This window comes from Rhynchophorus ferrugineus, unplaced genomic scaffold (genome assembly GCF_030347505.1).
Source record: "Rhynchophorus ferrugineus isolate W39M unplaced genomic scaffold, kcgeb_rfMv2 rfM12, whole genome shotgun sequence".
NCBI classification, from domain to species: domain Eukaryota; kingdom Metazoa; phylum Arthropoda; class Insecta; order Coleoptera; family Curculionidae; genus Rhynchophorus; species Rhynchophorus ferrugineus.
Window position 1 is genome coordinate 597,307 of NW_027472591.1, and position 12,281 is coordinate 609,587.

The 12,281-nt window shown below is 38.4% G+C and overlaps 4 protein-coding genes and 3 pseudogenes across 4 annotated transcripts; 3 read left to right on the forward strand and 4 right to left on the reverse strand.

Annotated features, from left to right (window-relative positions):
- Positions 1-408: 408 nt before the first annotated feature.
- LOC143205612 (histone H2B-like) lies at positions 409-814 on the reverse strand (annotated as a pseudogene).
- A 252-nt stretch (positions 815-1,066) lies between these two features.
- LOC143205475 (histone H2A-like) lies at positions 1,067-1,470 on the forward strand. Its single transcript, XM_076418653.1, has one exon. It carries the CDS (start codon positions 1,067-1,069, stop codon positions 1,442-1,444), a length of 378 nt encoding a protein of 125 aa, XP_076274768.1. The 3' UTR covers positions 1,445-1,470.
- Positions 1,471-4,043: 2,573 nt separating this feature from the next.
- LOC143205466 (histone H4-like) lies at positions 4,044-4,355 on the reverse strand (annotated as a pseudogene).
- Positions 4,356-4,634: 279 nt separating this feature from the next.
- LOC143205602 (histone H3-like) lies at positions 4,635-5,057 on the forward strand (annotated as a pseudogene).
- Positions 5,058-5,476: 419 nt separating this feature from the next.
- Positions 5,477-5,925, reverse strand: LOC143205564 (histone H2B-like). Its single transcript, XM_076418717.1, has one exon. It carries the CDS (start codon positions 5,897-5,899, stop codon positions 5,477-5,479), a length of 423 nt encoding a protein of 140 aa, XP_076274832.1. The 5' UTR covers positions 5,900-5,925.
- Positions 5,926-8,549: 2,624 nt separating this feature from the next.
- On the reverse strand, positions 8,550-8,921 carry LOC143205467 (histone H2B-like). The gene has a single exon (XM_076418647.1). It carries the CDS (start codon positions 8,919-8,921, stop codon positions 8,550-8,552), a length of 372 nt encoding a protein of 123 aa, XP_076274762.1.
- A 253-nt stretch (positions 8,922-9,174) lies between these two features.
- Positions 9,175-9,750, forward strand: LOC143205565 (histone H2A-like). Its single transcript, XM_076418718.1, has one exon. The coding sequence runs from the start codon at positions 9,175-9,177 to the stop codon at positions 9,748-9,750; it is 576 nt and encodes a 191-aa protein (XP_076274833.1).
- The last annotated feature ends 2,531 nt before the right edge of the window (positions 9,751-12,281 follow it).

Sequence of the window (12,281 nt, forward strand, 5' to 3'; positions counted from 1 at the left end):
GTAGTCTCCTTCTGCGAGCTATAGACCGTGGCTGATTGTCCAGTCTAGAAGTTCCTCACCTCTGGGTGAGCATCTGGAGTTTCCCCACAACGTGTGTTTTGCGTTGAAGTCCCCGGCGACTATCCATTTGCCTCGGTATCCCTTCATTCCGGCGGTGAGTTCGTCTAAACTTTTCAGTGCCCTCTCGCCTGGTTCCTCATAGACGTTTGTGATCAAGACGTCGTCTATTGGGATTGTTGTCACATTTTTTGTTGACAACTCCTCTATCAGTAGGGTCTGGATTTCTTCTCTGGTCCAGATTTGGGTTTGGCTTCCCTTCATCTTTCTCATGAGTTTCCAACCTTCCCATGCCTGTGTCCTCGGCGTTGGTTCCTGGATTAGTACTATCTCCAATCCATCTCTAGTAGTATATTGAAATACACATAGGTATGTGAATTAATTTACTTAGAACTGGTATATTTGGTGACTGCTTTGGTACCTTCGCTAACGGCGTGCTTAGCCAACTCACCGGGTAACAATAACCTAACGGCGGTTTGGATTTCTCTGCTCGTGATCTGGTCGATCTTTTATTGTAATGGGCGAGGCGCGACACTTCGGCGGCTATCCTTTCGAATATATCGTCTACGAAAGAATTTATGATCGACATGGCCTTGGTGGAGATACCCGTATTGGGATGAACCTGCTTTAAAACTTTGTATATGTAAATCACATAGCTTTCCTTCCTCACGCGCCTCTTTTTCTTATCGCTCTTAGAGATATTTTTCTGGGCTTTTCCAGCTTTCTTGGTCGCCTTACCGTTTGTCTTTGGTGGCATTTCGAAATTAAAATCCGGACGTCTCACGCACCTCAAAGATTACTTAACTAAAAATATGCCTTTAATTCTAGAAATTATAACATTCGAAGGAACACTTCTAAGCCCCGCCCACAGCCCTTGTTAGAGTCCGATTGGTCGCGTATGATATATCGAGTTTGACTGGCGAAAAAAATTCCAGGCCTATCTGTAAGAAATTTCGAGTAACGTTTTTTATTTAAAGGTGAGTTGTATCTAACAACGATCGAGATTAACATGTCCGGACGTGGTAAACGCGGAAAAGTGAAGGGAAATGCGAAATCTCGTTCCAATCGTGCGGGATTACAACTTCCTGTCCGTCGTATTCACCGACTTCTAAGGAAAGGAAATTACGCCGAACGCGTAAGGGCCGGTGCTCCCGTTTACTTAGCTGCCGTAATGGAATATCTGGAGGCCGAAGTTCTCGAGTTGGCGGATAACGCCGCTAGCGACAACAAGAAAACAAGGATTATCCCTAGGCATTTACAATTGGCCATCAGAAACGACGAGGAATTGAATAAACTCTTATCTGGCGTTACTATTGCCCAGGGCGGCGTCTTGCCTAACATTCAAGCAGTATTATTGCCTAAAAAGACAGACTGCAAAACCAAATAGATAACGCAAACCGTTTAAAGTTTTGCATACGCTCTTTAATATCGGTCCTTTTCAGGGCCAACAAAATCGTATAAAAAAGAAGTTAGAATACGCGTTCTTATTAAAGAATAAATATTAACTAGAAAATTTATAAATAATCTGATCTATACTGAATATTCCTTTATTACTGTTTTAAAGTATCGATCGATCGATCGGTTCCCTAATTAGTTACGGCTCTATCTAGAAAATAATCATTTAAGTAATAATAAGATAATAAATAAATTATATAAATATTCTTTCTTTTATACAGTTATATTGTGGTTCCGTTTCTTTTCTATTAAAAAAATACGGTCTTGGATGAATGTATTTTTTAGGGAAGTCTTAGCACGTCCAGGATTTTCGGGATATTTGTAATTTTTAACTCCGTCTCTTCTTGATCTGACGATGAAAAGTGTCGCCTATTTAATATATCGATATACATAGTACTAATAGTTTTATTTCTTTTTCTTTGGTGATACTGGGTTTTTAGTTTTTGCACCTTCGCCAGCGGCAACACGAACAGTTGAGGTAGTCGTCTTAGCACTTTTCGGTTTAGGCGCGTTGGGCTTTTTCGTAGGTCCGGCTTTATTAGATTTTTTCGCTTTGGAAAGCGATTTCGGGAATATTGCGGCTGTGTTGCTTTTTGCTGCATTCGAAGATGAACTATTAGCGGCGGCATTAGAAGCGGACGTTGATTCTTTTCCTGTTTTCTTTTCGACGGCTTTTTTTGGCAGAAGCTTTTTTCTCGGCCGGAGTTGCAGATTCACCTTTCTTACTTTTAGCTTTCTTAGTTGAGACGGCTGCGGTCGTCTTTTTTTCCGTTTTCTCTGAGGTTTTTTTGGCAGACGCTTTTTACCACCGGCTGTCGTATGTCCTGCTTTACGTGCCGAAGCCGCTAATTTAAATGATCCGGAAGGAAGTTCCGCTTTTATCTTTCAATCCTTTAATTGCATTCGTTACCATATCATCGATCGGAGGATGACTAGCTTTCCATTTAGAATTCTTCGCCTTGCTCGGAATGGATTTTTCTTTTTTCCCCCCTGCAGACGAACCTACGCTACTGGCTGTAGCTGATGCGGCTCCCTTAGCGAATACCGAAGATGAATTCGACCCGGCCTGTGTGCCTGTTGACGATGCGTTAACAACGACGGCGGAATTTCCCCCACTCCCTTGATTCGACGAAGGAGAAACCGCTTGTCTGCTAATATCGACGTCCAACATTCTGATATAATTTCTTAATTTTTTTATAAGAACGTTCTAATCACGATTCGTTTGACAAGGTTACGTACGTGCGTATGTTTCACTTTCGCGTATTTTAACTGTCTCACGGCCGCTCTCATTTAATGCATACCCTATATGATATGAGTCGAACGCAGGACTGAACGGTCGAGCGCGAACGACGTTCCATATTTCGGCTTCGTCGAAAAGTTCATCGAGCTTGGAACCGTTTACTGATTTCTCATATTAAATACATAAATCCTTTAGAATATCGTATGATTTATTTTCGAGGCGTTAAAAGATAAAACGTGGTTGAAGTAGCAACCTTTGCCAATAAATTCTACGTTGACTATCGTCTTAAAAGGAAGCACAAAATCAAGCGTTGCTCCCGATTCCGTCGAAACTACCAATTTTCATTCGAGTTATAGACTTTCGGGTATAACTATGAAAATATATCTTTTCAAATCTACGTCTATCGATATATCGTCTTTTGATATAAATGCAATTCCCTACAGATTTAATCATATTATTGGAGAAACGGGACATATTATTTCTAATTGATGCGGTACAGATTGTTCGTTGTCCAAAACGAATCAATATCGAAACGTACCGTTGTCGAATTAACTCGAAGGAAACAATAACATGAAAATTAACCGATCCTATACTAATATACTTTTTATTTACCGGTTTCATAATACCATCCGAACTCTGGGTTACAATCGAACGTATCGAGTGAGCAACGATATCGAGACTTCTATGAAAATATCGTGTCAAACCCTTCTCTATCGGTACAATGCTCATATATATTATAGTATACTCTGCTTCTTTAGTTAAAATCTGTTTTCATAAATAGTTATCTCTTTAAAACTATCAATTTTTATTACATCAATAAATACATAGAACGCGTAGGTAATACGTAGTCAGAGCGTTCATCTCCATACATACATGCGTAAAACTACCGTTCCTTCTTTGAAATCTTAAGGATTCTCAAAGCTCTTCGACGCAAAGTTTATCTCGCAGTATTTTCTCTCTAAAGGAAAATTATATTAAAACTTCAACGAAGATTCGGTATTCAATTGTTCACTATCATTTACATTTAATATTAAATCTTATCTTAAACTTTACCTATCTTTTCATATTACGATCGTCTATTATAATGCAGTATATTTGTTACTTTGCAAGTAAATCTTAGAATAATGGAGCAAATATTTTATAAAATTTAACATCATCTTAGTCCATATTCGAATAATAAATTTAATTTTTTAATTGTAGTAAAATTTTGGCTCTGAAAAGAACCGTTGTTTTCTATAGTTGAATAGATACATTGTTCTCTTTCAATTGGTCAGTATATATAATACTTTATTTAACCGCAAAATCCATATAGAGTTCGTCCTTGGCGTTTGAGGGCGTATACTACATCCATTGCGATAACGGTTTTCCTTTTGGCGTGTTCGGTATATGTAACGGCATCTCTGATGACGTTTTCCAAAAACACTTTTAAAACACCTCTGGTCTCTTCGTAAATCAGACCAGATATACGTTTTACGCCGCCTCGTCTAGCCAATTTTCTGATGGCGGGTTTCGTAATACCTTAGATATTATCAGGAAGCACTTTACGATGCCGCCTAGCGCCTCCTTTTCCCAAACCTTTACCACCTTTACCTCTGCCCGTCATGATTTATTCAATTTAGTATTAAAAAAATCAAATTTATAATCGAATTTTACGGCGTACACCTGGAATACTAAAGATAACTATTTAATTTTCAAACCTTACCATGGGCCTTGTTGAGTTCGAATCGGGTCCCGCCCACAGATGGTAGCCGGACCAATCAGAATATCTTCACACATTATAAAAAGGGAGATTTCTTTAACACCTTCGATCAGTTTCATAAAGTCCGTTGGCGGTTGCTGTTTTAATTCTTCCTACACGTTTAAATTCAGACCCGTTTAGACGATGGCTCGTACCAAGCAAACTGCTCGAAAATCAACATGGGACCTCCCTTGTTCTCCTCCGGAAGGCTCCCGGAAAACAATTGGCTGCTAAAGCAGCCAGGAAAAGCGCTCCCGGTACCGGTGATGTTAAAAAATCGCATCGTTACAGACCCGGTACGGTCGCTCTAAGAGAAATCCGACGCTATCAGAAGAGTAACGAATTATCGATTAGGAAATTGCCTTTCCAACGATTGGTTCGCGAAATCGCTCAGGATTTCAAGACCGATTTGCGGTTCCAAAGTTCGGTAGTGATGGCTTTGCAAGAAGCTATTTGGTTGGTCTCTTTGAAGACACCAATTTGTGTGCGATCCATGCTAAACGAGTAACTTATATCATGCCTAAGAACATTCAATTAGCCAGACGTATTAGAGGCGAACGTGCATAAATGCTATGGCTGTCATATGTTAAAGTCGTTTTCTGTATTTATATAAAAAACGATTCTTTTAAGAACCACCAACTTCTGTTAGAAAACGGAGATTAATATTTTTTCTGTGTATATAACGCTTTAGTTATGATATTTGTGAATTGAATTTAGTACATTATTCTCACAAATATATTGTGAATATTGAGAAATCCTTAGTAAATAAGGTGTAAACACCTGCTGGATTGACTTGAAGTTTATATCACGATAAGAAAGAAGTATGACATATACTGTTATTATACTACCGTAAAGGATTGAATATATAAAATAAATGATTTTTTCTGGGTATTTTAACATTTTTATGAACGATTTCTATATTTTAATTTACTTGACTTCGTATATATCCTTTCTTCTTAACAGTAGTTTATTTCTATTTTTCTTCTTTATACATTTTGAGGCTCTGAAAAGAGTCGTTTTCCACCCTTCATATTATCATGATCATCAGAACTGGTATATTTAGTGACAGCTTTGGTACCTTCACTAACGTGCTTTGCCAATTCACCGGGTAGCAATAACCTAACGGCGGTTTGGATTTCTCTGCTCGTGATGGTCAATTTTTTATTGTAATGCGCGAGGCGCAACGTTTCGGCGGCTATCCTTTTGAATATATCGTGCACGAAAGAATTCATAATCGACATGGCCTTGCTGGAAGTAGCCGTATCGGGATGAAACTGCTTTAAAAGTTTGTATATGTAAATCGCATAGCTTTCCTTCCTCATGCGCGTCTTTTTCTTGTCGCTCTTAGAGATATTTTTCTGGACTTTTCCGGCTTTCTTGGCCGCCTTACCGCTTGTCTTTGGTGGCATTTCGAAATAAAAATCACGACGTCTCACGTACCTCAAAGAATACTTAACTAAAAAAATGCCTTTTATTCTAAAAATTATAACATTCCAAGGAACACTTCTAAGCCCCGCCCACATCCCGAGTTAGAGTCTGGTTGGTCGCGTATAATATATGGAGTTTCGCTCGCGAACAAAATTCGGGGCTGATCTGTAAGAAATTTCCTGTACCGTTTTTGATTTAAAGGTGAGCAGTACCTAACAACGATCGAAATTAACATATCCGGACGTGGTAAAGGTGGAAAAGTGAAGGGAAAGGCGAAGTCTCGTTCCAATCGCGCAAAATTACAATTTCCTGTCGGTCGTATTCACCGACTTCTAAGGAAAGGAAATTACCCCGAACGCGAAGGGGCCGGTGCTCCCGTCTACTTAGCTGCCGTAATGGAATATTTGGCGGCCGAAGTTCTCGAGTTGGCAGGTAACGCAGCTAGAGACAACAAGAAAACAAGGATTATCTCTAAACATTTACAATTGGCAATCAGAAATGACGAAGAGCTGAACAAACTCCTCTCCGGTATTACCATAGCCCAGGGCGGCGTTCTACCAAACAACCAGGCCGTATTGTTATCGGAAAAAGCAGATAGTAAAACCAAATAAGTTACATGAGCCTTAGGGCTTTTGTGTCGTACAAAATCCTTTTATCTATCGGTCATTTTCCGGACCACCAAGATAACAAAACAAAAAAAAAATTTAATATTAAAACTCATATTATAACTTGTTTTTACTAATTATTTTAAGTACCATAATAAACAGTTTAAGTATTTTAAAGATTGTTTTTTTGGGTGTGAAAGATTTTTCTAGCGGTTCTCCTTTAGTAAAATCAACCGTATTATGACATCGCGCCGTGTATATAATATATGTAATTAAAGATGAATTAGTGGGTCGGTCGATTAAGTAAGTATAGAGTTTTGGAATCCAAACCCTCAAATAATTAGGGCCAAAAGGCCATCATCGATATCTCTTCTGTTGATCTCTCGATATTACCCGTTTTATATTTGCCACGTTTACGATACGGAATTACTGCATTAATGCTGTGAATTGTACTTAAATTTATATTATAGATAAAATTATGATGATTGTAATGATTATAAGGTTATACTTAAATCCTAATAGAGCTTAAATTTTTTAAATATTGACAAATTTGAGGTTCTGAAAAGAACCGTTGTTTAATTTTTGTAAAATTAATTTTGAGTGTCACGTTTCACGTTAGTTCGCGAATAAACTATGCGGCTTAACCTCCAAACCCGTATAATGTACGTCCTTGGCGTTTCAAGGTGTATACTACAACCATTGCGGTTACGGTTTTCCTTTTGGCGTGTTCGGTATATGTAACGGTATCTCTGATGACGTCTTCCAAAGACACTTTTATAACACCCCTGGCCTCTTCGTAAATCAGACCAGATATACGTTTTACGCCGCCTCGTCTAGCCAATCTTCTGATGGCAGGCTTCGTAATACCTTGGATATTATAACGAAGCACTTTACCACCTTTACCTCCGCCGGTCATATTTTATCGAACCTAATACAAAAAAAAAATTAAATGATCTCGAATAAGTAGCGCGCCCACAACCCGAGTGCTACGGACAACTGTTGTCGATTTCTTTCAATCAGCCCGGTTTTGTAGACTTGGGATTGAGTTCCGCCCACTAGCACAAAACGGACCAATCAGATTAGATAACACTTTATAAAAAGGACTCTCTGAGTTTATGACCAAATCAGTTACAAAGAGGTCGCCGTCGTTTGCGTTTGATACTTATTCTCATTATCTCTAATTTAAAAATATGGCTCGTACCAAGCAAACTGCGCGAAGATCAACAGGAGATAAAGCTCCTAGGAAACAAGCGGCCTGGAAAAGCGCTCCAACTACCGGTGCCGTTAAAAAACCACATCGCTACCGACCCGTGACGGTCGCTTTGTGGGAGATTCGTCGTAATCAAAAGAGCACCGAATTATTGATTAGGAAATTACCTTTCCAACGATTGGTTCCCGAAATCGCTCAAGACTTTAAGACCGATTTACGTTTTCGTAACAAAATTCGGCGGTGATGGCTTTACAAGAGGCCAGCGAAGCTTATTTAGTCGGTCTTTTTGAGGATACTAATTAATCTGCGATACATGCAAAGCGAGTAACCATCATGTCCAAGGATATTCAGCTAGCCAGACGTATAGAGGCGAACGTGCCTAAACTTTATTTTCTATCATTTATAATACACTAATTATATTCGTATTTTGTAACAAAAAAAAACGGTCCTTTTCAGACCACCTAAATTTAATTAAAGAAAAAGAAGAGATTTCAATTAGTATTCTTTTATCCATATTTAAATAAACACTTCGCTAAAAGTGGTACAGATTTTTATCTCAGAATTATATTCGACTACATGTTAGTAATTAATAACAGTCGGTGTAGTTATACGCATTGTTTTTAAAAACTAAAGAAAAAATAATCTAATGACTAATAACCAAAGAATAACAATATACTGCTGATAACAAAATTTGTATTTCAATATTGGATACTACAATATACTGGAATTTTTTAAAGATTATTTCTTTTTTTATTTATCTAAATTGTGGCTCTGAAAAGAACCGTTTTCTCCTTAACGATATTCAAGGCTTATGGTTTACTTAGAACTGGTATATTTAGCGACGGCTTTGGTACCTTCACTAACGGCGTGCTTAGCCAATTCACCGGGCAGCAATAATGGGCCGGCAGTTTGGATTTCTCTGCTTGTGATTGTAGATCCTTTATTGTAATGAGCGAGACGGGACGCTTCGGCGGCTATCCTTTCGAATATATCGTTCACGAAATAATTCATGATCGACATGGCCTTGTTGGAGATACTCTTATCGGGATGAACTTGCTTTAAAATTTTGTAAATGTAGATCGCGTAGCTTTCCTTCCTCTTGCGTTTCTTTTTCTTATCACTTTTGGAGATATTTTTCTGAGCCTTACCGGCCTTTTTGGCCGCTTTACCGCTTGTTTTCGGAGGCATTTGGAAATAAATATTACGATATTAAATGATCCACGAAAAGTAATAGACTAAAATAAATTTCAAAAAACCCTAGGATTTATAAGCTCCTTAAAAACACTCCTAAGCCCCGCCTAATATCTGAGTTGGCCCCTCATTGATCGCGTACGATATCATCCGTTCGGCTTATGAATAAAATTCGTTGCCAATATGTTGGCGGTTTTAATACCCATTTTAACTCTAAGGGGAGCGAGTTCTAGAAGCCATCGATAGTGAAATGTCCGGACGTGGTAAAGGCGGAAAAGTGAAGGGAAAGGCGAAGCCTCGTTCTAACCGAGCGGGATTATTATTCCCTGTCGATCGTATTCACAGACTTTTAAGGAAAGGAAATTATGCCGAACGCGCAGGGGCCGGTGCTCTCGTTTACTTAGCTGCCGTAGTGGAATATCTGGCAGCCGAGGTTCTCGCATTAGCAGGTAACCCCGCTAGAGATAACAAGAAAACCAGGATTATCCGTAGGCATTTGCAAATGGCCATCAGAAACGACGAAGAACTGAACAAACTCCTATTCGGTGTTAGTATAGCCCAGGGTGGTGTTCTACCAAATATTCAAGCTGTATTGTTACCTAAAAAGACAGATAGCAAAACTAAATTAAACGAATGTAACTTATTTTATCATCAAATATCGGTCCTTTTCAAGACCACCAAAGCGGTTGAAAAAGAGAATATTATTCTTATTTATCTTTTATTTAAAATAGAGGCTACACTTAATCGAACACTTCTGTCGGAATCAGGAGAGAAGGAAAGTTACACTTTTATTTTTCGTTTTAGGGGTTGGCAGGGATCCATTTGAGAATATTAGCCCTTTGTTAAAATGTCTTGTTCTTCGAAATCACAGGATCGGAGCAAAATATCTCCACAATAGGCCAACACAGTCTCTCCTGGGAGTAATTAGCAGGAAGAAACGCTTTCCTAAATAACTGTTCCCTTTAATGTACGTCGAGATTTCGGTGGTGATCCCCTTCCTGGGTACGAGGCGTTTAGGCCTGATAACCGTTCTATCTCCTTATTCCGCTTTTCGTCGACAGAGTCAGTGCATAACCTAAATCCGCCCAGGGGCAGGGCGCGCAAGTGAGGTTGAATTTTGACTCCCGCTTTGTAAAGGTAAAATGTATCCCTCTCTTTCGTTTGTCCTGGCCATGAGAATCGACAGAATCAGATGAGCTTAAAACGGCAAACTTCACTAACGACTTCTACTATCGACACTACAATGGGTACTAAATGTAAACCTTTAGAAAACAGGTCTATATATGTTATAAGGGCAACAAAGCATATTTTATGTAGTATGGTACCGAACCAATCAGGTTTATTCGTAACGCACTTTAGCTCCGCCTCTTTATATCAATAATAATGTTTTAATTTGATTTGATTTTAATATATTAATTAAATTTGCTTTAGTAACAACTTGTGTTAATTATGTTTTATTCTACTGTGTAGGAATATATTCGACCAAAATAATGATTGTAGCTGGTGCTTCGAAAAATGTAACTTTGCTGTTTCGTTTGTCCTAGTCATGAGAGTCTACAGAAGCAGATGAGCTTGGAACGGTAACGTCTTCCACATTACAATGGAAGACGAGAAAATCACTAATATCGAAATCCGTCTCAGTCATTTTGGTAAACTTCATTAACGACTTATACTATTGACACTACAATGGGTAATAAATACACCCCACGTTTAACGATTCGGCCTATTGTATACTGGACGGCGACATTTCTGGAATAGAGGGTGTGCCGCAAATAGACCCCACATATAACGGTCCAGCCTATTGTAAACCGGAAGACGACCCTCCGGGGATAGAACGCCTGTCGCAAATATGCCGCACGTTTAACGGTGCGGCCTATTGTATAAGAGATGACGACCAATTGGTGATAGAGGACGTGCCGCAATAACGCCCCACGATAAATGTTCTGCCTATTGTATAACGGATGACGAAACTTCGAAAATCGAGTACGTGACGCAAATATGCCCCACGGTTAACTATTTTACCTATTGTCTACGGGATGACGACACATCGACGATAGAGGACATGCCGCAAATACGCCGCACGTTTAACAGTGGGGCCTATTGTATAAGGGATGACAACACCTCGGGGATCGAAGACGTGACTCAAATACGCCCCACGTTTAACCCTTTTGCCTATTGTATATAGAGGGATAGAGGGCTTGCCCCAAATACGCCCCGTTTAACTTTATTAAATATATTTCCTGTAATCCTAAACGCGATGACCATATTTAACTTCGACAAGATTCTGCTATTGCTGCAAATTAATACACATATTTTCGAAGTCACTCTTGGAATACTTTACCTTATTTTTAAATAACAATCTCGGGCTGTACCATATTTTACTAAACTTATTCCATATTATTAGTAAAATAATTATTTTAACGATACTTACAGATATAGTTACGATATAACAGATTATAATGATATAATATAATTCTATACAATTAATAACTACAATATATATTTCTCAAAATTCTGTTGTTATAAAATGTCAGCTACTGTTTAACATTTAATTTTTTAAAATTTATATTAAACTAGCTGGCCCGACAGACTTCGTCCTGTCAAAAAGATTTGTAATGTGGCAGTTTTTGTGCCTACGTATTTTAAAAAATTCTCCTGAACAGAACCATCACCCTGGTGATAGGGCGTTGTGAATAAAAAATAATTAAATAAAACATATATAAGGATTGAAAAGTAAGTAATGGCTTTATTGTTAATCATATGAATCATAATTATTATTATTATTATCATTGTAGTGCTTTGTGGTATACGATATTTTTTGTTTGATTACCTGGTGCATAGATAAACAAATCTGATGGTTTTCCAACACGGGAACAGGCAACATACAATTGACCATGTGAGAAACATGGGTTTTCTAGATTAATACCACAAACACTTAATGATTGCCCCTGGGACTTGTTTATAGTCATAGCAAAAGCAAGCCGCACTGGAAACTGTAGTCGTTTAAACTCAAATGGCACATCAGTCGGAATCATTGGGATGCGCGGTATGAGAACATCTTCTCCTTTATACTTTCCTTTGAGTATAGTTGCTTCTATCACATTATTTAGTAATTTTTTTATCGCTAACCGTGTACCGTTGCAAAGACGCGGTTGGTTGATATTTCGCAACATTATAACCACCGATCCAACCTTTAACTGAAGATTGTGAGGTGGCAATCCTGGCAAATCCAGCGAGTTTAAAAATTCCGGTGGATAGTTGACTACAACATCTTGATTAGTAGCCGAATCAACTGATTTATATATCCTCAATTCGCCTGTAATTTGTTCTTGAATTTTGAAATTTAATTCATTTACA

Coding starts and splice junctions, on each gene's coding strand:
- LOC143205475 (XM_076418653.1), top strand. CDS start 1,067: ATGTCCGGACGTGGTAAACGCGGAAAAGTGAAGGGAAATGCGAAATCT.
- LOC143205564 (XM_076418717.1), bottom strand. CDS start 5,899: ATGCCACCAAAGACAAGCGGTAAGGCGGCCAAGAAAGCCGGAAAAGTC.
- LOC143205467 (XM_076418647.1), bottom strand. CDS start 8,921: ATGCCTCCGAAAACAAGCGGTAAAGCGGCCAAAAAGGCCGGTAAGGCT.
- LOC143205565 (XM_076418718.1), top strand. CDS start 9,175: ATGTCCGGACGTGGTAAAGGCGGAAAAGTGAAGGGAAAGGCGAAGCCT.